The 25081-nt window shown below is 42.0% G+C and overlaps 1 protein-coding gene across 2 annotated transcripts; it reads left to right on the top strand.

Moving 5' to 3' along the window:
• Positions 1 to 182: 182 nt before the first annotated feature.
• LOC147305514 (PHD finger protein 20-like) lies at positions 183 to 20923 on the top strand. Of its 2 annotated transcripts, none has more exons than XM_086276544.1 (18): positions 183 to 303; positions 1477 to 1556; positions 2509 to 2680; positions 7683 to 7767; positions 8832 to 8905; positions 9012 to 9252; positions 9378 to 9467; positions 10356 to 10415; positions 11820 to 12006; positions 12091 to 12182; positions 12277 to 12399; positions 13571 to 13657; positions 13737 to 13879; positions 14149 to 14248; positions 14663 to 14858; positions 14948 to 15164; positions 16772 to 17027; positions 17620 to 20923. In XM_086276544.1, exons 2-18 carry the CDS (start codon positions 1477 to 1479, stop codon positions 17754 to 17756), a joined length of 2340 nt encoding a protein of 779 aa, XP_086132670.1. In that variant the 5' UTR covers positions 183 to 303; the 3' UTR covers positions 17757 to 20923. The 2 variants fall into 2 exon arrangements, with proteins under 2 accessions (XP_086132670.1, XP_086132669.1); XM_086276543.1 differs by having other exon boundaries at positions 12274 to 12399.
• Positions 20924 to 25081: the final 4158 nt, after the last annotated feature.

Here is a 25081-nt window from a genome sequence, read left to right as displayed (position 1 = left end):
AACATTAATTCAGTAATTACAAATGACTCTGGCTCATTAAAAAAAATGTGAATCCTGACGCCTCGCAGTGCCCGGAAGCAGCAGGTACACCACCTGTCGGAACTGGGGCACCAAAGCCTCGTTTATTCGTGGTCATGTGATCTCTGTGTTCGGTGCAGTATTTTGAAACATCGCGTCGGAGCCTCTACACAGCGAAGAAACGCTTTTCAAGCGTCCCATCCCTGCCAGAAACTCGGCCCCCTTCGCGCATGCGCTCTATAGTCATCACAGTATGAGGAGTGCAGAGAACAAGTAACGTCAGAGGTAAACAAGCTTTTATGTTTCTCGTTTACATATTCCACGCTCATGTTTGTAATTAAAGTGCAGAGACATTTTATTAAATATTCCGCTGGCCGACAGGAGGCCTGCGGCTGCTCGCAGCGGTCAGTGGGACTTGTCAGCCTAAGCTGCTTCAGCAGCAGCGAACTGTTAGCTGTGTTAGCTTCTGTATTCACAGTCAATGGAGAGGCGATCCAACTCCGCTGAACTGCACCAGCTCAGAGGACAGCTTTAAACATGCGACTGTATCTTCTCTTACGCTGGTGTCTTTTACTGAAGTGTTCTTTTAAAGCACTTTCCGCTTCGTCCGGTGTCAATCTGTGCTAATATTTAGAGCTAACATTGATAGCATTAGCATCTTAGCCGCTGTCAAATATCTGTTAAGCTAGACAGGGGAGGGACATTTAGAGCGACTGACGACCGAGACAGCCAATAAAATTTAGAGTAGGCGTCCTTAGGAGTCTTCAAGACCAATTATCTTCTTCTACTAAGAAAGCTAAGGAATATCAAGCGGAAAGTCAAAAAATGTCTGTTTCATTCATTACAAACTGTTCGAGTTTAACATTCGCACATTTGTTCAGTCGAAATTCAGACTGCACCCGTGGAAAGCTGATAATAACTACACTAAAAAAAGTTGGGCTGCAACCGTTATCAGAGACGGGCGCAACGTCATCATATGTATGCCGTCATCACGCAACGTGACGTACAGTAGCGTTCGCGACCTTTGACCTTTGTGTGTTGTTGCTTATTTTTTTAACTTACAACAATAGTTTGCAAAAATAGAAGAAAAAAGAAAATTCAAACATTTATTTGTTAAGATAATAAATACAATATGGGGGAAACTGTAAAGAAAATAAATCTTTGGTATATCTAGAGTTTGAGTTTGTTTAGGAATTTGCTTAGTTCAACCTATACTCTGTTTATAAGTTATTAGAATGGACCGCCTTTGAGTTTTTATTCACCTTGTCCATTTACACTTGTTGTTCCACAAATAATGAAACATAGCAAATAGAATATTTATATCCAACATTGAGGATAACCGCTGTGCTCCATCAAAACAAAAGAAAATGGCTTAAAAATATTGAACTGTCAAATAAACTCTCCACAGTAAAATGACAGAAAATGCTCACATCAACACTTCCTGTGTTTTTGTACCAGATGAAGACACCTCCGGACCGATCAGGCATCACATTTGAAGTCGGAGCCAAACTAGAAGCTCGAGACCACCACAAGAACTGGTCAGAAGACTCCTCCCCACCACCTTCCACACACACACACACACACACTTATTCTTTCCCTTAGGGGTCGCCACAGCAGATGATCTGCCTCCATCTCACTGTGTCCCTGCATCCTCCTCTGTTACTCCAACCACCAGCTCCATATTCAACAGCCTTTGCCCAAGATATCCACTCTCACTCTCCTACACACATCATAACCACCTCAGCCTTTCCTCCCTGACTCTGAGCCCTCCCTCTGATGCACTAATTTCTAATGCTGTTCATCCTGCTCACTCCTAGTCAACATCTGAACATCTTCAGCTCTGCCTCCTGTACAACCAAACATCACAATGGGCCTCACTACAATCTTTTAAACCTTCCCTTTCACTATTGCTGCTCTCCTTCTGTCACTAATCACCCCGACACTCATGTCCACCCTCTTTGCACTAACACACTCAAAATACCAAAAATTAATTGTTTGTTTTACTGAGCTTCTGCTGTTATGATGTACCACTCATTCAAGCTTTTAAAGTAAAGTGTGGGTTAGCGACTTCTTAATAGTCCCTTTGTTATGAGTCTGATCTGTGGAAATCCGATGAGTGGATGATTCATTTAAGTTCCCACAGCAGTTCAGCCAACATACAGGAAACTTTCAGATACTGGTGGTGATTTTTTTTCCAGGATTTTAATAAAGTATTTAACTTTTTTATGATTTTTAATCCACCAAATAACAACAAAAAAAGCAAAAGGAACAGACTTATATTAAATGAAGTAACACTGACTCATTGCCTTAAAGATATGCAACCAGCTGTGCTCATGTGTGAATTCAAAAAGCCCAACCTTTCCTGTGGTGCGTAAATATCCTCGAATTTGTAGCTAAACAAAAGCTAATTTTGAATGTGGAAATGATAAAGATTTTTGGGAGAACATACTTCAAATTTAATGGTGTACTAAAAGTTTGTCCTTCTTTTAGGTACACGGCCACCATTGAGAAGATTGATTATGACAAAGAGCGGGTCCTGATCCACTATCTGCAGTGGAGCCGTCGCCATGACGAGTGGTTTCAGTGGAACTCACCGTACCTGCGGCCGAAGGAGCGAGTCAGCCTGAGGAGGCAGGGCCTGAATCCAATGCGATCACAGCCGGTATAGAACATGTTAGACGTACACAGATGTTTCTTTTTAAATAGTTTTTAAAACATCAGTATCAGTGTCATGGCAGGGATGCTGATACTGAATAAGATTTTATTTTTCTAAGATGCATGAACTGAAATAATATATTTAATTCCTGCATATAAATCCTAGATACTCTGCATTTGAAGTAAATGTGAAAATATCAGAAGCCTGTACTACAACTTGGTTCATCGTATCCACAATATATTTCTGTTATCATTTACCCCACCATCAGTCAGGACGTGGACAGACGATGAGGCTGTCATTTTAAATACATTTGAGGAGGTTAGGCTCATAATACAGACTGACAGTGAAGCAGCTGCTGTGGACAGAGCAGCAGAAACTGGGTGTGTGTTTTAGGGCTGCCACGATTAGTCGACTAGTCACGATTATGTCGACTATCAAAAATTTCGATGACAAATTTAATAGTCGACGCGTCGTTTGAAGCTTTGTAAGATCCAGAAAGACGCAGGAATAAGTAGTAGGATTTAAGAGTGTAATAACGGACTGAAACAGAAGGTGGCAGCACTGCATGTACAAAGATGCCAGCTGCCGTTAAACCCCGAAGAAGAAGAAGCAGTCTCCAGTATCATAGCTGGCTGTGTCCCAATAGACCCTGTGCACGAGAAAATGCTAACTTCCTGGTTTGAGACCGGATGTGGGGTTGTACATTTCCGGTAGCTTTACTTTGCGGTCAATCGCTGCTGCGATGATATCCTCCAAAATCATGTCCAAAACTCGAAAACGGAAAGATCGCGTTAAGTTACAAAGAGCAGAGGTGGGAACACTCACCGCTGCTGTGTCATAAAAAAATGATCAATTTTGACGTTTAAAGCGTTTAGATCGATCAGTTGTTTACATCACTCAACACAAGCAGAACTGCATCACTGCAGCAGAAGACACCTCGTCCACACTCAGAAGCACATCTCTGTATAGTGACTGGTCTCATGATCTAAACAGGCAAATGTTCAGCATTCAAACTACAGGTGAAGAATAGTCAAACCAGATGTTTCCCCGTTATGTTGATATCAGCTAGTCAAGTACACACCTGCACAGCATGTTAACAAACCGTGAAAAAAGCCACACAAAAAATTAATGATTGCTGGTAACGGTTTCTATACATTAGTATTTACGAAGGTATGTTGTGACTTACCTTCAAAATTACAGCGGTCCCTCGCTATAACACGGTTCACCTTTCACCTCGCTGTTTTGCAGATTTTTTAGTGCAAGTTTGCATGCTTATTTTTTTTCTTCTATGCAAAATGGATAGAAGGTGGTGAAAAAAGTACTTCATATTTCTACAATCTGGAGAAACGGAGGCAAGAGAAGAAATCTATTAATACATTAAGTGTAAATGGGGAAGAATGCACAAATCATAAGACTATAGCAGAAGAAATACATAAATTTTATTCAAATTTATACTCATCTAAATATTTAATTACTGATTCCTTTACCTTTTTTGATGAAACTTATATTCCAAAAATCGATTCTGCATTCAGAGAAATTTGTGATTCTGATATATCACTGGATGACTGAGATCAAGCCTTAAACAAACTGAAAATGGACAAAGCTCCCGGTCAGGATGGCTTGACTGCCATCTTTTATAAATTCTTCTGGAAAGAAATAAAAGAATTTTTCTTCAAAACTATTAGGGAAATCATTAGTAATGAAACATTAGCAACGACAATGAAACAGGGTCTTATCTCCCTTATTCCCAAACCTGGTAAAGATAAAAGATTAATCGATAATCTACAACCAATTACTCTATTGAATACAGATTATAAAATTCTTGCTCATGTTCTTGCAAACAGATTAAAGGACGGCTTAGATCAGATTATTAGTGAAACACAATCTGGGTTGCTTAAAAATCGTTCCACAATAATATTAGACTGGTTTTAGATCTACTGGATTATAATCACTTAATTGAAGATGATGGTGTGATTCTTTTTTTTAGACTTTTATAAAGCATTTGATACGGTCGAACATCCTTTCATTTTAAAAGCTTCACAGTATTTTGGTAAAAAATTCATAGATTTAATTTCTTTATTATACTCTGACTTCAATAGTTCTATTTCTTTACCTTTTGGAACGTCTAAACGATTTAACATCAGTTGAGGAGTCAGGGGTGTCTAGCTTCTCCGTTACTTTTCATTATTGTAACGGAACGTTTAGCTACTTTCATGAAACGCAATCCAAATATTCAACCACTGAATTTGATGGGAGCCCCATTGATCACAAGTCAATTAGCAGATGATACTACACTGTTTTTAAAGAACATGTCACAGGTTTCTCTCGCACTAAATGAAATTTCACTATTTTCAAAGGCCTCTGGTTTGTACCTGAATATTAGAAAATGCGAATTATTAACTATTCATGATTGTAAACCCAGTATCGCTCTTAACATAGCTATTAAAACTGAAATTAAATATTTAGGCATTATAATCTCAAAGAATGCAAATAATAGAGAAAATCTCAATTTTGAGCATATTACCCAGAAATCTAAAAAGAGCCTAATCAGCTGGTTACAAAGACACCTCTCCATCTTACTAAAACAGAAGGTATCTCTCCACTGATTTATCCATCACAATGCTTATGTTTCCAATAGACTAATCAACAATATAAATCAAATTAACTTTAATTACATTTGGAGAAACAAGCAACATTATGTTAGGAAGAATGATGTAGTGAAGTCATTTGAAGGAGGAGGTTTGAATGCGACTGATTTTGAAGCAATGATGGTTCCATCAAACTCAAATGGTTGCAGTCTTTCATAAATAACTCAAACAGTATTTGGTTTTATTTCCCCAAAGTAATTTTCGAGAAGCTTGGTGGCATTGAATTTCTCTTAAAGTGTGACTTTGAAATTTCCAAATTACCAATTAAATTATCCAATTTTCATAAACAGGTTCTCCAGTACTGGAAAATGATTTACAAGCATAATTTTTCTCCACATACAAACTCGATTTGGAACAACAGATGTGTATTGATAAAAAGAAAATCCATCTTTTATAAGGATTGGATGGATCATGGAATTTGGACCGTTTTACACCTTTTAGACAATGACAGCAATTTATTATCGTATAATAAATTCATAGATAATTATGGCTTATCATGTACTCAAAGTAAATTCATTACAGTTGTGAAAGCCATTCCCCCTGCAATGATTCAGATGGCTAAAGCCAGTTTAACCTGTTCTTCCTCTATAATTCGTGAACCGTCCTTAATTATTGATGATCGTCAATTTAAAGGAAAGACATGCAATAATAAATTTTTAAGGACGATTCTAACCAAACAACTTTTTCCTTCTCAATTAAAAATTAAATATTTGTTTAAAGATTATAATTCGAGGTTTTTGACTGAGTATCTTTCTTTTCCAATTCCACCAAAAGCAAAAGAAAATCACTTTAAAATCTTAAATGCCATATACCCATCCAAGGACTATCTTCACAAGAAATTCAATATAGATACGAGCGCATGCACTTTTTGCTACACTGATATTGAGACTACAGAGCACCTTTTTTATTCATGTGAAAGCTCCAGATGTTTTTGGAATGATTTTCAGTCCTGGTTAACCTCTAAAAATATTGACTGCCCTTCTCTAACCTTTCAAGTAATTAGATTTGGCCTACAAACAGAAAATAAGAAAATAGAATTTGGGATTAACAACTTATTTATAGTTGCAAAATTTTTCATTCATAAATGTCGCTTCTTGAAAATTACTCTGATTTTTGCTGGCTTTAAAAATGAAGTCCTCCTATTGAAGGCTTCATTAGACAAGCATAACTTAAATAAAGCTTGAATTTTTGATGCTGCTTTTCAACTGATGTAGCTGGACTGTGTGTGTGTGTGCGTACGTTTGTTTTTGTTTTGTTTTCTTTGTTTTTGTTTTTTAATTCTTTTTTTTTACTTTATATGGAAGGTCATTTAATGTACTTTATGTTATTTCTGACCTATACTGTTCTTTGTTCGATGGCTGCTTTGTTCTTAACCACCCTTACTTGTACATATTTTTTTGATTTGTAAGATATGCGCTGTAATTGTTAATTTGTACAAATTTTTAAAAAAAACACTTCGAATTGGGGGACAGCCGTCGTTGCGTGGAGGTGATGTAATCGCACTCAAAATGCGTACTTCAAGCGTGCGGTCTCTGAATTGGGACACAGCCGCTGTGTCCAGATTTACGGGCTGCATCGTTAGGAGGCCGCATTTGATTACGTTACAGCGACGCGACGAAGGCTTTCCAAATTCGAAGATTTCTCCAAATGCGTCCTCCTTTTCCCCGAATTTGAAGGATGAGTCGGATGTATCCTTCGTGGCCCAAATGATCCCAGAATTCATAGCGCGACCCAGCCAATTCCAGTTTCCAACAATGGCGGCAGCTACATAGTTTTAATATTACTCTTTCTGGGTCACAAAGTAAACTTTTAACGCATTTTTCGGCGAGAATGTAGCTGTGCAAACTTCAAATGTCTGCTCGGTTTATCAAGACATCACAAATTTGTAAAAGTGCCCCGACGTTTTCGGAGACGTCTGCTACCCACCCACTCGATAGCTGGAGGGTTCAAGGCTCACTAGAGCCGGCGTAAAACACCAGACTCCCTTCACTACCTGTTATATTTTAGATGGGAAGGAGCAGACGGCTGAGTTTATTAAACTCCATCGAGACAATCTGCAAAATTCATTAAAAGTTTAATAAACTATCATCTTGTCTTTAGTTAGCACATACCTTAAACACTTAAAGCTGTAAGCTAATGATAGTTATATAAGAGCAGATGCATCCTGGTGCAATAAGCTGTACGTTTTACAGCCAATGGATGATGATCTGACTAGTCGACTATCAAAATAATTGTTTGTGGCAGCCCTAGTGTGTTTTAATAATGTTGGTCAAGAAGACTAGAAAGATTATGACAATAATAAGTTGAAGCTAGGAGAATGTTGACTGCGTAAGCTAACAGATGTTTTCTCTGCGACTCAGACGTTTGTTTCAGGCTCAAAGGTTCTGGCCTGTTGGACCGACTGTCGTTTCTACCCGGCCAAAATCCTCCGTGTCAACAAGGATGGTGAGGTTCAGCTGTGACCTTTTACCTCTGCTGTTTTTCTACTGTATTCTACTGCTGGTTGATTTACTGATTTTTGGGGGGGGAAAAGGTCAGTGCAGCTGTTTATCACAAGGTTGTCTGATAAATCACTAAGCACCTACCATCTGCACCCCTCACTAACTTTTGGCTATTCAATGGACCCATGCATATGTTTTCTTTCATAGTTTATATCGTAACGATTCAGATTGCACTTAAGAATTGAGGAGGTCTTAATAATACTGGGAAAAAATGAGGTGAGAGGCCCAAAATTTCAGCCCACCCCTCTGTGCTTCTTGTTCCAGTAACTTGACTAGTATGGAGGTCGGATTGTGTGTGGGTTCATTAATTACACTAAGTTACTCTACAATATAAGTCAGCTAATCCTGAGTGCTTTTCCTGATTCAATGATATTAATGATATAATGCTGCTTACATTATTTTTACAGTTGAAGCTGATACATTGGACTGTTAAAAGCGTTTCATTAAAGAAAAGTCAAATAAATCCTGATTTATTCATACTAAAAACTCTGGTTTGGAGTCGAGTTGCTGCCTGAGGTGGGAGAGGTGAGGTATCTCTGGGCTTTGTTGGAGGCACTTAGGTGGAGATTGAAGCAGGAGATTGACAGAAGGGCTGGTGCAGCTGGGTCCGGTCTGTTGTGAAGAGGGAGCTGAGCTTGAAGGCGAAGCTGTCAATTTACTGGTTGATCTACATTCCCTCTCTCATATGTGACCCCGAGCTGTGGGTAGTTACCAGAAAATAAGATTGTGCATTCAAGTGGCAAAAATTGGGCTCTCCCTTCAGACAGAGCTCAGAGCACAGCCGTGCTCCTTTGCATCAAAAGGTGCCGGTTGAAGTGGTTCGGTCGGCTCTGACCCAGATAAGCTCAGTGAATGGATGGGCGTCTTTTATGTCCTCCCTTCATGCTGTTTGACTCCCGCTGTCCGTCTTTGGGTTGTTTGTGCTGCGTTCCTGTTGTTACTGAAGCGAATCGGCTGTTTTTGGAACATGATTGATCTAAACCTGGTGTTTGTGTTTTCCTGTGTCAGACTCCTACACAGTGCGATTCTATGATGGCGTGGTTCGGACTGTGAAGCCCACCAAAGTCAAACCTTTCCAGGAAGTAAGAAATGCTTCTCTCTAATTGGTCCTCGTCTACTCAGTGTTTCACACAATCACAACGTCTTTGATCCTGAATGTGTTTGTTTTTGTTTGTTTGTCGTTCTTAGAAATCCAGATCTGAGAAAAGTGCTGTGGGAAGCGAGGGATGGGAGGAGGGTGAGAGTGAGGAGGAGGAAGGAGGAGAAGGACAGGAAGAAGAAGAGGAGGAGGAGAAAAAGGAGGAAGAGGAGGCAGATGAGAAGGTGACAACAGAAGAGACCGATGCAGCTTTGGAGAGGGAGGAGGACAGGAAGAGGAAGGCAGAACCTTCATCCTCAAATCCACCTGCCAAGAAGAAAACAGATGACAGTAAGTAAGATGACCTCTGACCCCAAGCGCCCGCACACTGTAGATCTGTCCAGATGTTTGGAGGCTCTGCAGCTCGTCAGCAGGAGCAAATTAAAATGGTTAACAATGGTCTGTCTCTCTTCCAGGCAGAAGCAGTGGAACTCAGAATCAGCCAATCACAGCTAACTCCACCCCCCCAGCAGCAGCAGCACTTAACCCTGCCCACATAGACAGAGGTACACTTATCTCTGTAAACAGATATCTGCACAGGAATATGGAGAATACATAAAGGGTTTCTGGTTTCCACTTGTAGTCCGGGTTGAGTATGCACGAAAAAGTGAGGTCCTGTTTGCCGAAATGAAACCTGAAAACCTTCAGCTACAATCTAACAACAACTTAGGCTTTTATAAGCTTTTCTAAATATGTCTGCATTAGAAAAGCCACAACTGGGGCAGGGGGCTGCAAGTCTCATCCAGAATATCAACAGACGACACCGGCGGCTCTGCACCAGCAAATCCTACAGCAGCAGACTCACTGATGGTGCCTGAAGTCGACAGAGGAGGACTTTAGACATGCGTGTATTGGTCCAAACATGAGAACTCCACAGAACATGTGCACATTTTACATGGTTCTCTTAGCTTTAAGACGATGTCTGTGGGGACTGTCTCACTCAGGAGGACAGCAGACATAGTTCTTATTAGACCTGGGTGAGATGGACAAAACTGGGACATGTTTTTCATACCAGTCAAATCACTATTTCTGTCCAGCTTAAAGACGACCTCTACTCCAAAGTGAAGATAAAATGTTAATTTTGACTTAAATATTAATTATTTTGTGTCACACATTGAACGTGACTAATGTGCTGTAGAATATTATACAGGTGTACTTTGAGTACATAGTGCTAGTGTATGTGAGCATATAATAAAGTAAAATCTTAATTTTGACCGGTAAGAACGTTCAAGCCAACCCGAGGATAAAACCACGGTGAATGTGAGAAAATCCAGTTCTTAACAGATGAAACACAGTTTAACTTTGTTCGCAGGTGCTTCTCTTATTTGGATCAGTAAGTGGTTATGCTTCTGTAACGTACTTGACCTGTTTGTTTTATTTAATCTTTGTTTCAGATGTCCTGCTGGAGCGTCAGGCTCACCTTCCCACCACACACAAGTTCAGCAGAGAACCATGTAAGTCCCTCAGTCCTCCACATAAACACAAAAGGTTAGAACGTCTCGATGCATGCTCAATCATCCAGGTAAGTAAATCCCAGGACTGCTACGACCAGATGAACAGAATCAAACTTTGGGGACAAAAGTTTAGAGTTTAAAAGTTGTTTTTTTTGTCTAATGAAAAAAGTAGGACAGATAAAGACTGTCGGCTGCTCAATCCACACTTGTAATGGGGCGGGAACAGATTGAACATGAAAGGATATCAAATGTTTTAATTGAGAAAATTTGATGGAAGCGACGCCTCTCAAGAGAACATGTACAGGGTGATGTTTCCTCTGTGTCTTAAACATCTCCGAGCCAAGGAGACCAGCAGCTGGACTCTTGGAAGAGGAATCTTGTCCCATTTTTAGGTTAAAGCTGCTCAGCAGTTCTGGCTCTTCTTTGGTGTCACCATGCTCCAAATGTTTTCAGCCGTGCTGTTGGAATCGATGCTTTATGTGATTTTAGCATTGTTGTGCTGAAACATGAAGAAGATGTAGAAGTCAGAGATGCAGGCTTTTAAACTGAGCGCTGATATTGAGCCACAGGGTCTCCCTTCTCTTTTTCCAAAAGTCATTAAAACATTTGTCTGACATCGGAACAGTTTTCTGTGAGTTTTGGTTCAGAGAATACGACGTTGTTTCTGACCGTGTTTAGATGTGGCGACGTGTTTGCATGATCTTTAACCTGCTGCCTGAGGGCCTGAAGATCACGAGCATCGATGCTGAATTTCAGCCTCCATCCGCACGCAGATACTTCTCCAAATAATCTATAATAATAATTTATGATTTTATTTTATTGTAGATGATGAGACATTTAAAGTCTTCACAATCTCACATTGAGAAACATTATTGTGAAATTGTTCAGTTTGTAGACAGTTCTTTGCAGATTGCTGAACCTCTTTAGTTCTGAGAACGTCTGCCTCTCTTTATACCGACCTGCTGCTAATTAACCAGATGAGGTGCAACACGTTCCTCCAGCTGGTCCTTTCTTACTGTCACTCACTTCTCCAGCGTTTTGTTGTCTGAAGCATTTAATGAAATGGTAAAATGTCTCAGTTGAAATATTTAACTTGTTTTCTGCTTTATTGTGAATAAAATTCATAAGATTTGCAAATCATTGCACAGCATCCAAACTTTTGTGGAACTGTGGTTTTTCTTCAGCTCCAGAGGAATTTTAGATGCCGTCTTAAATTGACAAATTGTGCTTCTGAGCAGACATTTAATGTAGCTTCCTGTCCTCTCTTCGTGCTTGGGGTTACAATACAAAGGCATATTATCAGTGTGCAGCTGCTCCCTTCTTCTTTCTAAGCATGAAAGTGCTGAGGTTTCCTAATCCAGTCCCACAGCAGTTAGAAACACTCGGTGTGTCCTCTCCTCTCAGTGTACAGGGTGATAAAGAACCAGCCTCCACCCATCCTCTCCATTGAGCTGGACCACAACCCCTTCAAGTGCCCTGCTCCCGGGTGCACTAAGTCATTCAGGAAGGCGAGCCTGCTGCACTACCACATCAAGTACTACCACACCGACCAGCAGCTGGAGGAGCAAAGCAGCGCGGAGGAGGCCGTGAGGTCGCTTTATGTCCCACGGATTAGATACGGTGAGCAGAGGGCGGTGAGTTTAACGCTGACTGGAGCTATTTTGGGTTTTTTTAGGAGGAAGCGATCTTTTTCAGAGGGTGGCGACTTGGTGTCAGACAGGAGGAGTGAGAACTCAACCAGCGGAGAACATGGCATCATGGGAACAGGTACAGAGCAGAGCACAACATCAGCACATAGGAGCAGAAAACCAGGCCAACCAGCAGCGTTGGTGTCATTTCTCTCATGTGTGCCTGTTAGTAGAAGCCAAGAAGGATGGGGGGAAGGAGAAAACGGGAGGACTGGATAAGAAGGAGAGGAAGAACTTCCTGCGAATCAAACTGAAGAAGAAGAAAAAGAAGAAGAAGAAGAAGAAAAGTCAGACGGGTGAGACTCATTGTGTCTGTTGACCTTCTTAAACTGAGATTAACAGGTTTGTAAGATATTTGGAGCCTAAAATCAGAGGTCTGCTCTCATCTAACAGTTTGAAGTTCGCTGTAGAAGTGTCATATTTTACCATCCATTTTCTTTCACTTATCTAAGTCAGAGTCATGGGGGAGGTCAGGTTGTCCCAGCTTCCACAGGGCGAGAGGCAGGGTACACCCTGCATAGGTCACCAGTGTGTCGCAGGGCTGACAGAGACAAACAACTATTCAGACTCACATTCGCACCTGTGCCCAGTTTAGCATCACCAATTAACCTAACCCCACTAACTGCATGTCTTTGGACTTTGAGGAAGACAGGACCCCCAAACACGGGGAGATCATCCAGTCTCCATCCATTTCAGCTACACTGGCTTCCTGTTGAATTTCAGTACATTTTAAGATGCTGGTCTTGACATTTAGAGCCTTGCATGGACTGGCACCAGCTTACATCTCCGATCCGCTACAGCCCGATGTCCCCAGCAGGTCCCTGAGGTCATCTGATCAGGACTATAAAACAGACTAAGATGAGAACTAAGGGTCACAGAGCTTTTAGCCACTGTGGACTCTCTCCCTCAGACATTAAGACTGTGGACTCAGTCGTTGTTTTTAAAAAAACAACTCAAAATTTCTGCCTGTTTTATATTGTCTGTTTTACATTTTTATTATTTGTTATCTTATGTGCAGCACGTTGTGATTCTGTCTAGAAAGGTGCTACATAAATAAAATTGTATTTATTATTTATCTTCAACTCACATTTTATCTGTTATTGCACTTATTGCATCCTCAAATTTAAATAGAGTCCCATCTGACAGAAGTGTGAACCTGCGCATTAGTAACACTGCAGAAAATGAACTGCAGCGTGTTTGGCTCAGATTTGCTGTTGAGGGCGTTTTGGCTGCTCACAAACACGAGTGTAACGGGAAAGTAAAAACATTTATGTTTTGTTGGAAACGCTGCAGACGAAGCTAAAGCACCTTCACGACCTGTTTGTGATTTAAAACTCCTCTTTTTCAGCTGCTTCTCATTAGTTGTTGTCATTACTGTGAGTTACTGAGCACCAGAACAAGGTTGACAGCGTCCATGCGAGCACCGAGCGTCCAATCATTTTGTTGCTTCTCTCTTCTTCTCATCAGGTTTCTGCAGCAGCGACGATGAGAGCTCAGACAGACCTCCGATCACTCTCAAGCTCTCAACTGAACATCACAACACACACGTGCAAGGTGGGAAAACACACACACATTAATATCACAAACACTGATACGATGTAAAAATTCAAAAACTGAGTTTCTGTACTTTTAGCCGACGATGGCAGCGATTGGTCAACGCTGACAGCAGAGAGTGGAGAGGACACGCCCTCCTGGCCTGTTGGCACGGAGACGGAGGAGTGTGAGGTGGTGAGGTGTGTGTGCGAGGTGGACGAGGAGAATGACTTCATGATCCAGGTGAGACACACACAGGAATGATTTGTCTGTAGCTGCTTTTAAAACGAATCCACAGAACTGACAAACAAGTCTGAAAGGAGAGAAATGAATCATGGGAAATATTTTACATCATTCATGTCCATCAGGTTCTGTTCAATGTGAAAATTTTGTCTTTATTAGGACTTGTTTTGTCACTGAAGGCCTTTGTGTCAGGAATGCTCAGAAACACAGGATTGTTTCGTGATGCTGCTGTGACGTGATCCCAGTGTTTTCTCTGTGTGTGTCTGTAGTGCGAGTCGTGTCTGTGCTGGCAGCACGGGACCTGTATGGGTTTATACGAGGACAACGTCCCACACAACTACATCTGCTACTACTGCAGACAGACCGCAGGTAGGATTCACACTGTGAGCACTTACTGCTGTGCCGAGCCTGTGAAAGAAAGCAGGTAAAGGTGGATTATTTGATAGTTGGTGTAATATAAAACTCAAAGCTTGCATTTTATATGTTACAGCAAAGGCCTGGAAAAGTTCCTCGACCCCTTGTCGAGTGGTCGTAGGATAGCTCTCTGTGTTTAGGTGAAAGTCAAAGTGTGTGTTTGTATTGTAACCTTTTCTGACTGGTTGGAGAAGGACATGTGACTTATGTGTGTTTGTACCTCAGTGAGTGTGTGAGGCTTCGACGACACGAGCTCCACAGCTCAGGCTGAAGCCGTTTTCAGAGACCTGCTGGCTCTCTGTGGGTTCCTGTGTGGTGCTCGTGCTTCTCCTCTCATCTTGTTTTCATCTGTAATCCTCATTGGTCCAGGTTGGCGGTGTGCTCAGCGTTTCCGGTCTGAGCCCGACTTGTTGAAATCCGGTCACATGTTTGGCCTGTCGTGTGTGAAGGAGAACTACTCGGAGGTCAACGCCTCCAAGATCTCACACACCAGCCACCTGCTGGCGCACACGTACGGCATCAGCCAGGTCCTCAGCGCCCTGCAACTCAAAATCAGCCTGCTGCGGTGAGTGCGATCGCTCCGGCGGCTCGGCTCATCTGTTCGAGCCCGCAGAGACGTTAGCTCGGTCTGACTGTGGCCGTCTTTCCCCGCAGCTCGCCGTCCCACCCCGACCAGCAGCTGTGGAGGTCACCGTGGAAGCAGGAGGAGAGGCACAGACTGACGTCCAGCCCGAGAGGAGAGCCGCCCGTCTGCTACGTCAGCAGCGAGCACTGCTATCAGAAGCCTGGAGCATCATGGGAAAAAGGAGAGGAGCAGGAGAAAGAGAGGCCGATGGTGACGGTGAAGCAAGAGCGCAGTGGCGAGGAGAAGGTAGAGACTCAGCAGACACTCGTGTAGCCTTTTAACTGTTCACACGTTTCCTACTCAGAAAGCCGAAACAGTCGTTCACAAGTGCTCACCAACTCGCTCCACTGCCCGAGGTAACAGGACACAAAACATTTTCATTTATTTGTGCTGTTCACACTGATGGGGGGGAAACGGACGACCGAATGAGTCGTACATGAGCAATAAACTCTAAGCTCGGATTTCACTCCTGCATTAAGGCTGAACATCATAAAATCAGAGCTGATTATTTTGAGCAAAGACGATGAATCTCTTTTTCTGTCTCCTCAAAGCTCTTCTCTGCTGTGAATTTGAGACGCGTGAATCTTCAGCTGTTGGGAGGTTTAGGTGTAGTAAAAAAAACAAAGCCTGGCTCACTGAGACCTTGAGCAGAAGCAGCGCCTCACGCTCGCAGCGCTAAGCTCCTGCTGTTGCTATGAGACCAGTGAAGACCAGTTAGAAGCTCATTCTGGTGAATGTGGAACTATTTTTACCTTTTACTGAGTGTGAGGGGGGGGGGAGCGAGAGCTGCAGAGGATACTCTGTGAAGATACACCAACAGAAAAGCTGTAACAGGCTTCCTCTGCACAATCACACAGCCAGAGATTTTACAAACGTAAGGCTCGTCGGGTAGATCATGAAAACCTGTCATCTGTTTGATTTCATGGGGACTTTGTCGTTTTTCAGACCAGTTTCTGATCCTGAATTGTTTTATTTCTCTTAACTGTTGTAGAATTCTTGTAGAATAGAAAGAATACATCATTAGTAGCAACGAAATGGAGCTAAAAATAAACGATTGATGGAGAATCAATAAGTGAAACGAGCAGATCACAGTGAATTTACTTAAGTGGACCAGAAGACAAGATGTGAGATGTAAGAGAGATTCTTACATCCAGAGAGGGTCACGGAAATAAAAGGTTTCGACAGGTGAGCCTGTGGAGGGATTGTACGCTCCTCCTGTGATTGGCTCATGACTCTGTTGCCACCGGTGTCTTTTTCCTGCAGTAGAGGCTGTGGCCGTAAACTGTCTTTGAATTTTTATCTCAATCTTAAGGAGATCACCTGTAAAAAAGAAAATAATTATTTATTTATTACAGAATAAGCAGGCCATGACTTGTAAAACCTAAATTTCATATTAAATTGTAAAGTTACTGAAATATAAACTGGAGATGTAATCTAATAATATTCTAATTTCAGTTCGGCTATTAGATGAAAATCGATAAAAACTGAAAAATGTCCACCTGACCCTTCAGAATCAGCTGATCTCTTTGAACTTTTTAAATACAGCAGAAACTGCAGGACTCAGAATCCAAAGCCAGCTTCATTATCTGTTTAACCAACTCTGAGCATCACGGCTTGTATTGTAGCTGCAAGAGGTTTAACACTGTGATGTAACAGAAACAAGGACCTGGGGTTCTGTGGGGGCGAGGGGGAGGCCGCATTTTCTCCAGAAAAGGGAATTTTCAAGCATCATTGGCAGAGTGTCGTTATTCAAACCTGCTCTCCAAGTTTGTCAAATTCACTGAAAAACGAATTAGTCTTCGTGTGTCTCTGGCTGCTGTTTGTTAAAAGCATCTGTCATTCTCTCCGTGTAGGAAATAAAACCTGAAGATGTCAACAGGAGCGCAGCTCACACCGCCGCAGACAGAGACGCCACCGCACTCACAGATGTGCACAACATAAAAACAGAGAATCACGCAGGCGGCGGCGAGCAGGCGCACACTCGGACGTGCGCAGCGGAGCCTCGCGCGGCGTCGGTGGCCGAGTGTCAGCTGAACCTGCTGGAGCACATCGAGTCCCTGCACCAGCAGATCAGCGCCAGGATGGACGTGATCGAGAGAGAGCTGGACGGTAACGCACACGTTGAATGTAAAAGACAGAGTTGCACACAACACTCCACATTAATCATCATTCAGTGTTATTAAAATAGTCACGGTGGCTTCGTCTGGTTACGAAAGCAGAGAGAAATATTTAGAGAAAGAAGCAAGTAAGTAATTATCCACCGCGAGTTAGAGCCATTCTAGCTGGAGGAGAATAATTACTGAGGCGTGGGAGGAAGAAGAGAGAAGGTTCGGTTTTTGCGTCGCTTCACTTGGAGGGGTCGTGAAGCTCATGCATCCTGATCGCCGTGTTCCTGCCTGCTGCTCCACTTTCACCGTATTGATTATTTAGACCTGACATTATTGTGAAAAAGTATCTATCGCATCTTCATTGCATGTTTGGCCTTTAATTTAATTGGGATTAGAGAGGTCTCGCTTCACTGCTGTACATCATGTATCTTGTGTGACTGACAGCAGCGCGTGCCTGAGCGTGATACAGCAACGCTGGGTTGGACGTGATGAGGCGTCAGAGTCGTGCTGTGCTCCTAAGTTACACCTCGGTGTTAGTTTGTGTCCACATGTGCTCGCTGCTGGTCGTAAAACTCGCTCTTCTCTGTCTTCAGTTCTAGAGTCCTGGTTGGACCACTCCGGCGAGCTCGAGCCTCCTGACCCTCTGTCCCGCCTCCCGCAGCTCAAACAGCGAATCAAACGGCTGCTGTGTGACCTGTGCACCGTGAGGCGCCTGTCGGTCTGCCGCTGACCGCCCTCCCTCTGAACTCTGACGAGACAAAGAGCGTGAAACTCTGAGTTGACTGTGGTTTGTTTCCCTGCAGTTACAGGACAGCGCCCCCCTGTGGTGGAGAAAAGGTGCTCTGCAACAAGATGGTGTTTTGTTTTTTTTAATACAACGCGACTGTTCCTGAAACGCCTCCAGCCGGACTTGAGAGCCCGTGTGAGCACCAGGCGAGGACGAGTTAGGTCATTGATCAGCTGTGATCCGTCTCATCGGGACGGGATGATGTTTGTCTCTGTGGAGGCTGAACGGACGCGTCGTCTGCCATCAGCTCGTTGTTTTTCTGCCAGCCAGCATCGAAGTGTAACAACGCACACAAAGGATTTGGATATCGTATATTTTCTAATTGTACTAATATTGCCAGTACTAATAATTGTTTGTTTGAAAGACTCTTGGAGGGTTTTACAGTCTGGTGAGACCAGGAGGTTCTTAAGGGTTGGTGACCACTAACTGCCTTTTTTTTTTAATGTTAGGAATCAGTGCGATGTGGAGCAACAACAAAACGGCTTCAGTGTTCCTCAGGAAGGATACCCTTCAAGCAGCTTATTTTCCTACCCACACATATTTAATCTGACTAATTTACTGCAGGACATACCCCTTACTTTTATTTTGAAAGTCACTGCTTCATTGTTGTGTGGTTCCTGATGACTGATGTCATCACCGCTGGGGTGGGGCAGCACCACAGGTTAATTAATCATTGATCAATAATCATTATGCCCAGTGTGAGGCCAAACACCTTTAGTTTATTTGTCACTTCCAGCATGAAGAGACGTTTACACGTTTGTGTAAAGCCACGACTGATTATGACGACTCGTGAGCGTCTGTGGGACTCTGCAGCAGTTTCAGGTTTCAGCGTTTTTGCTCAGCATTGGACTGATTCCAAGCTTTTTTGTCTTCTGTAATAATTTAAACCCAGAATGGAGCAGCGGGCTTTGTACCACACTGTGAACAGTGAGGCATGTTTAGGCTGGTGTTATACAAATCTTGAATATGGTTCAGTTTTCATGTACGTAAAGCTCTGAACCAGTCAACAAAGATGCAGGAGGTCATCACTGTGCAGACTGCAGCAACAACCAGGCAAAGCCTACTGGGGACTCAGTGGTGAGCAATGGCCTTGATCTGTCCCACGGGCCATGGTTTGTTCCTGGTCTTTGACTGAAGGAATGATGTCACAGATACATGCAGCTGAAAGAACGTGTGGGCTCAGCCATAGAGCGGACGAGGGGCTGTGGCGTCCCCGAGGGAGCTCAGAGTAGTCGCTGCACCCCCACGTCTAAAGGAGCCCGGTCATGAAAATTGCAGAGGGAGTCCACGCCTGGAATACCTACTTAGCCCACTGCCACCAGCAGACGGGCAGAAGGAAGATGGAAAAATCAGCCGCAGGTTAACAGATACTGAGGTTTTCCTTTCACGAGCTGTTTCAGTTGCTAATTTGAAGTTGATGCGGTCAGTTTAACCGTTTCAGACAACTAAAAATTCTGCTCCTGCATTTTTCACTCATTCAGAATCAAACAGTATATCTTTTAAAAGCACAAAAACTCGACACCAAATGGTGTGAACCACTTATAAAGAGCACAGAAACAGTAGCTCTTTGTACTAATCTGTCGTTTCTCACCTCTGCTGAGCGCTGTTTTCACTACAAGTGTCCAACAAACGAAATGCTTCCAGACTTTCAGTGTCTTCAGTGGAAAAACAGGGTTTAAAAACACGCATGTTTAAATGGATGTAAACAGCTAACTGCAGAGCCGATCACATTCAGTTCTGTTAGAAAGTTATTCGGGGAAATTCTGGGAATCATTTTGCAGGAGGAATTCATCCATTCGTGGTATGATTCACTGCTGGCTCGAGCTGTGAGAGGTCACCCAGATGAGGTTGTGGTGGCAGACTGTCATTACAGTGTCAGCTTTGGCGTCCTGTTGGTGTTTCTCTGTTAAAAGCCTCATTGAGGGAACAGTTTTCTTCCCCTCCTCCTGTCCTCGTTTATCTGCTTTTCTGCATTTATTTGTTTGTTCAAATAGACAGTATCTTGGGTTGTGAACAGCATGATACGTTTTTTATTCTGGACTCTTCAGTGTTAGCTTTGCTTAATTCACAGTTAATAATTTATCTGCTCTGTTTGAAACTGTTTCAGCTCGTCTGCCTTTAAGGCTACTCTTTCCTAATTGGTTGCTCCTCTTAAATAGAAGATTTGGACAGTAGGTGGGTGGGGCTTATGTGCCTGAGATGACCATATTAGTAATATCCTCTTTCTGTGACATCATACAGATCCAGGGATAGAAAAAAAGCTGCCTGATATGTGGGCTCACAGCAAATTGTTCTTCATGTTAAACATGAACTTCCACGGCTGGCCCCAGAAATAAGGAAAAGCAGAGTATGTCCCCGGCTTTTTATTTTTTAACAGCTGGCTCATAATAAGTTTTATATGTATGAGTTCTGAACCAGACTGTCCTGCACAGAATCAGATGGAGAAAACTGCAGGTGCTGTTGTTGGTGCAGTCTGCCATTAAAGCAAACAGCCTACTGTTAGATTAAGAAACCCCAGCAGCTTTAAAATGTACATATGTCTGAATGAAGTTTTATATTCTTGAACAAGAAGCTAACTGTATATAGCTGTAGATTTTATTTTGATAGAATGGCTTGAAAGTGGAACTTTCCAGGAAAACAGTTCATTTCATGTTATTTTCCTTCAGCGTCTCGTTACACTCTGAAAAACTTACCTGCTTAACGCTGATGTGTCTTTAATCCAACCTGTTGCTTCTCTTCAGTTTTTTAAAGTTTTATTACCACGCCGGCTAAAGATGCTGTGTTACGTATCGCAGCCCGCAGGGGCGTCTGACTCAGACCACATGAACTGTATATAAAAGATGGACACATAACATAAAGCCACCAGAACAGCGCTTCCTGAGATTGGCAATATCAGGAAGCGTCTCATAGACATTTCATCCAATCAGACAGCTTTTCACAGCCACAGTCGCCGCCCTCTGCTGGTCATCAGAAAGCAGGTTTAAGGCATTTACGTCTTTCTTTCATATACAGTCCCAAGTTTTCATTTTTATATTCATACTCTTGTTTAAAGCACGAGGAAATGTGTTTTTCTGAGGAGTTGTAGCTTTGAATAAAGGTATAAAATCCCAGTCGGTGTGGTTGTATCACATTCAAGTGTCTGGATTTAAAGACCGCAGTGCTTTCCAGATTGAATACGTGCCCACGTGTTCATTACTCCTGTTTGTGGTTTGAGTTATTTTTAAAGATTTATTTACTATGATCAACTTTTTAGTTCAACAAATGAGCACATCTGGATGCTTTTCAGCTATTTAAAGATATAATTTGCATTACTGAGACGACTTTTTAGGCCACATGTATCCCAGCATTAATGAGTCACGCTGGGCGAAGGAATTATACAGATCACACAAACAGAACAGCTTGGAGAGCTTTTTTATTTTAACTGGAATTGAACGGATTAGAAAAGATTGATACTTACTGAAGAGCTGAGATTATGCTTCAAATATAATCTAAAATCCAGTCTTCAAATATGAGATGAAAATTATCCATAAAACTGGCAAATATTTATCATTTCAAATGTAATATAACTGACCCCGAGATGTTTACAAGGTAACACACAGAGCACGAGTTACTCCCTAACCCAAAGCATATTCCTGTTTGTTTCATGCAGTTTTTGTTGTCCCGCTGAGACACTGATGGGTTTTTCTTTGTGTTTAAACCTAAAATCAGAGGCTTTAATCTGAATGAGAGGTTTTCCCAGGCGAAATCAAAAATGTAATAATGATAAAGAATAAAAAGGTTGGAAAATTAAACAAAAAATGTGAGTGAATGGAAAAAAACCCATTAACATACAGAAATGAAAAGATGGAAACTGTTAAATGTGTGATCGTCTCTCAAACAGCATCTACAGATTATGCTGATCCAGACTTTAGGTTACAGATTAGTCCTCAGCAGAGAAGAGAAAACTCACGTTTAAACCTCTGACGTCCATCATCTGCCGCTCTTCACTGTTGAAGTATGCGGTGCCGTCATGCTCTGATCTCAAGAGCAAACCAGCGTCATTGATACCTACGAGTGAAGAAGGGATATAAATGGCCTGCAATCTTCAGCAGTTAGTTTACTAGATTTGACCAGGATTTCATCATTAAGGGACGGGATGACATTTTATGGTTCTTTCCATCCCATGATCTTCACTTAACTCGTGTTCATGTTAACAATGAGAGAAAAAATGGTGAAAATATTCAGGACAGCAACAGTTTTGAGACACCTGTCCTTTGATAGATGTGTCAGTGTGTGTGCAGTGACACAGAAAGTGTTGTGTTCAGGTCCAGTCAGCCAGATGGTCTCACTGTGCGTCCGCAGACCACCGGGACATTTCCTGTTGGCACAGACTGTGTTACACACTACAGTCCACTGAGCAGCAAAATAAAAATGGTATTTCCAGGATTTTATAGACGAGCTGGGACAGTAAGGATTGCATCATTAGTCTGATAAACAGGCCTGTAATCTCCACACAATTTCCAAAAAACCCAGGACAACAGCCTGTAAGACAGATCAGCTGATCAGAATATAAATGCAAAAACACAGTCCTGGTGGATAAAGCTGCTCAGAGGAACTAAGGTCTTTGATCCATTTGTTTCTGCATGGTGACCAATATTTGAGCTTAATCTCATTGTGCTGGACGATTTTCAGCTGCTGCTGAAATAATTTGGACTTTAATTTGGTTTCATTTCATCTGTTTTTACAACATGCACAAAAAGAAACCATTCTTTTGTTTTTTCAGTTTGAAACTAAATGCCAGGATTTTGTTTCTCTTCTTGCCAGAAAACCGAACATCCCATCTGGCTTCCTCACTGGTTAACTCTCCATTACTCCTACATTAATGAAGAAACTACCAACTCAAAGTTGGTAGAGAGATAAAATGTAATCCTGTGTTTTGTCTCAGACTGATTATTATTTCCTGTTCCAACAGGACTGTGCACAAAGCAAGGTCCACAAAGGCATGGATGAGTGAGTTTGGTGTGGAACTGCGCTTGTGGAAGAATGTTCAAAAACTCTAATAAACCTGCACAAAGCCTTCTTAGAAGAGTTGAAGCTGCTATAGCTGCAAAGGGTGGTCCGACATTATATTTGACCCTATGCATTAAAATTGGGATGTCACTCAAGTTCACATATATGTGAAGGCAGACAAGCGAATACTTTTGTTAATATAGTGTGGCATAAATATATCGTAATATAACATAAAGTCATTGCAGGTGTGTTATTAAGGTTTATTAAATATTTCATTCTTTTTTAACACATTTACAGTAAGAGGAAGAACAAACCAATGTCTCTACATACAGTCATGAAACAGAAAGTACACTCTTTGAGTAACAACATTTAATATATCAGGACATAATAAAAAGCATTGTGTCTATTTCAGGACTTGAAATGAGGTAAATCCAACCTTAAACGAACAACACGTGATATATTACACTGTGTCATTGTTTACTCCTCAAGAGGTGTGTACAAAATGTAGTAGTCCCTTACTGCTCCCATAAAAGTTAAGCAGGCCAGTTGGTTTGATTAACCGATTATCAGGATTTGGGAGCACCTCTGTGATAGAGAGGTGCTGTACAAGAGCATTCAGGTGTGTGAACACAGTGCCACAATCTTTAAAGTGGTCGATGTTCCAGCAAATTCCCCTCAAGGTCAGACTATACAATGCTCAGAGAAATGTAAAAGATCCCAGGCCGCATTTAAATGTTTAAGATCAGGACAGGACCATTGAAAGACTGAATGTTAAACAAGTACAGTTTATTGAGCAGATTTGCAGAAGAAAGTCTCGTCTCTCTAAAAAGAACATGGCAGCACAGCTTAGATTTACTGCATCTTAACAAACCACAAGACTTCTGGAACAATGTCCTTCAGACAGATGAGAGCTAAATGCAGATGTTTGCATATATAATGCACAGAACAACACTTGGAGTAAAGCAAACACATCAGTACAAACACTTCACACCAACTGCATGCACGGAGGCTGAGGGTTGGTGATTTGGGCACCTTGCAGTTATTGACCATGAACTGTTTTCTATACCAAAGTACTCTGGAGTCAAATGCGAGGCCACAGCTAAAGCTCAGATCAAATTAAATCATGCAACATGACTCAGTGTTGGGAAGGTTACTTTTAAAATGTATTCCACTACAGATTACAGACTACATGCCCCAAAATGTATTTTGTAACGTATTCCGTTACGTTACTAAACGAGAGTAACGTATTCTGAATACTTTGGATTACTTAATATATTACCATGCTTTTACAACTACATGAATGTACTATTGCCGTGTGATTTATTACTGTTACTGAAGGTCCGCGGCTCCGAACCGTAGTAAAGGGACCTCTGGCTAATTTGCTAATTTAATCAAATTAAAAACTACAAATAAAGTTTAGCAGTAAAAAAAAAAAAAATATATATATATATATATATATAGACTTTGTGGACTGGTGCCAGCTGAACTACCTCCAGATCAACGCCAGTAAAACCAAGGAACTGGTGGTAGACTTCCGCAGGCACAAGCATTCTCCACTGCAACCACTGAACATCCAACGTATGGACATTGAGGCTGTGGACAGCTACAGGTACCTTGGTGTTCATCTGAACAATAGACTGGACTGGACTCATAACTCAGACGCCCTCTACAGGAAAGGGCAGAGCAGGCTGTACCTGCTGCGGAGACTCAGGTCGTTTGGGGTGGAGGGCCCACTCCTGAAGACCTTCTATGACTCTGTGGTGGCTTCTGCTATCTTTTATGGTGTGGTCTGCTGGGGCGGCAGCATCTCTGCTGGGGACAGGAAGAGACTGAACAGGGTGATCCGAAGGGCCAGCTCTGTTCTAGGATGCCCTCTGGACCCAGTGGAGGTGGTGAGTGACAGGAGAACGGCGGCTAAGCTGTCATCCCTGTTGGACAACATCTCCCACCCCATGCAGCAGACTGTGACAGCACTGAGCAGCTCCTTCAGTGGGAGACTGCGGCACCCACGGTGTGGGACGGAGAGATTTCGCAGGTCTTTCCTCCCCACTGCTGTCAGACTCCATAATAAAGACTTTAACTGATCAAGCACACACATCCATACATATGCAATAATACTAAGTGCAATAATCTTTTCTGGCATCGTTGTATTTTTACTCAGTTGTATATAGCATTCGTATTCTATTTTTATCTTATTGTATATTTTTATTCTATTTTATTCTACTGTATATAGTATATTATTTTATTCTATTCTGTACAGTTGTGTACTGTATTTATTC

Source organism: Aulonocara sp. 'chitande type north' Nkhata Bay, linkage group LG20 (assembly GCF_057382095.1).
Source record: "Aulonocara sp. 'chitande type north' Nkhata Bay isolate Kocher_YH1m ecotype deep benthic linkage group LG20, A_spYH_male_GT1.1, whole genome shotgun sequence".
NCBI lineage: Eukaryota > Metazoa > Chordata > Actinopteri > Cichliformes > Cichlidae > Aulonocara > Aulonocara sp. 'chitande type north' Nkhata Bay.
This window is presented reverse-complemented; position numbering and strand designations above follow the sequence as displayed.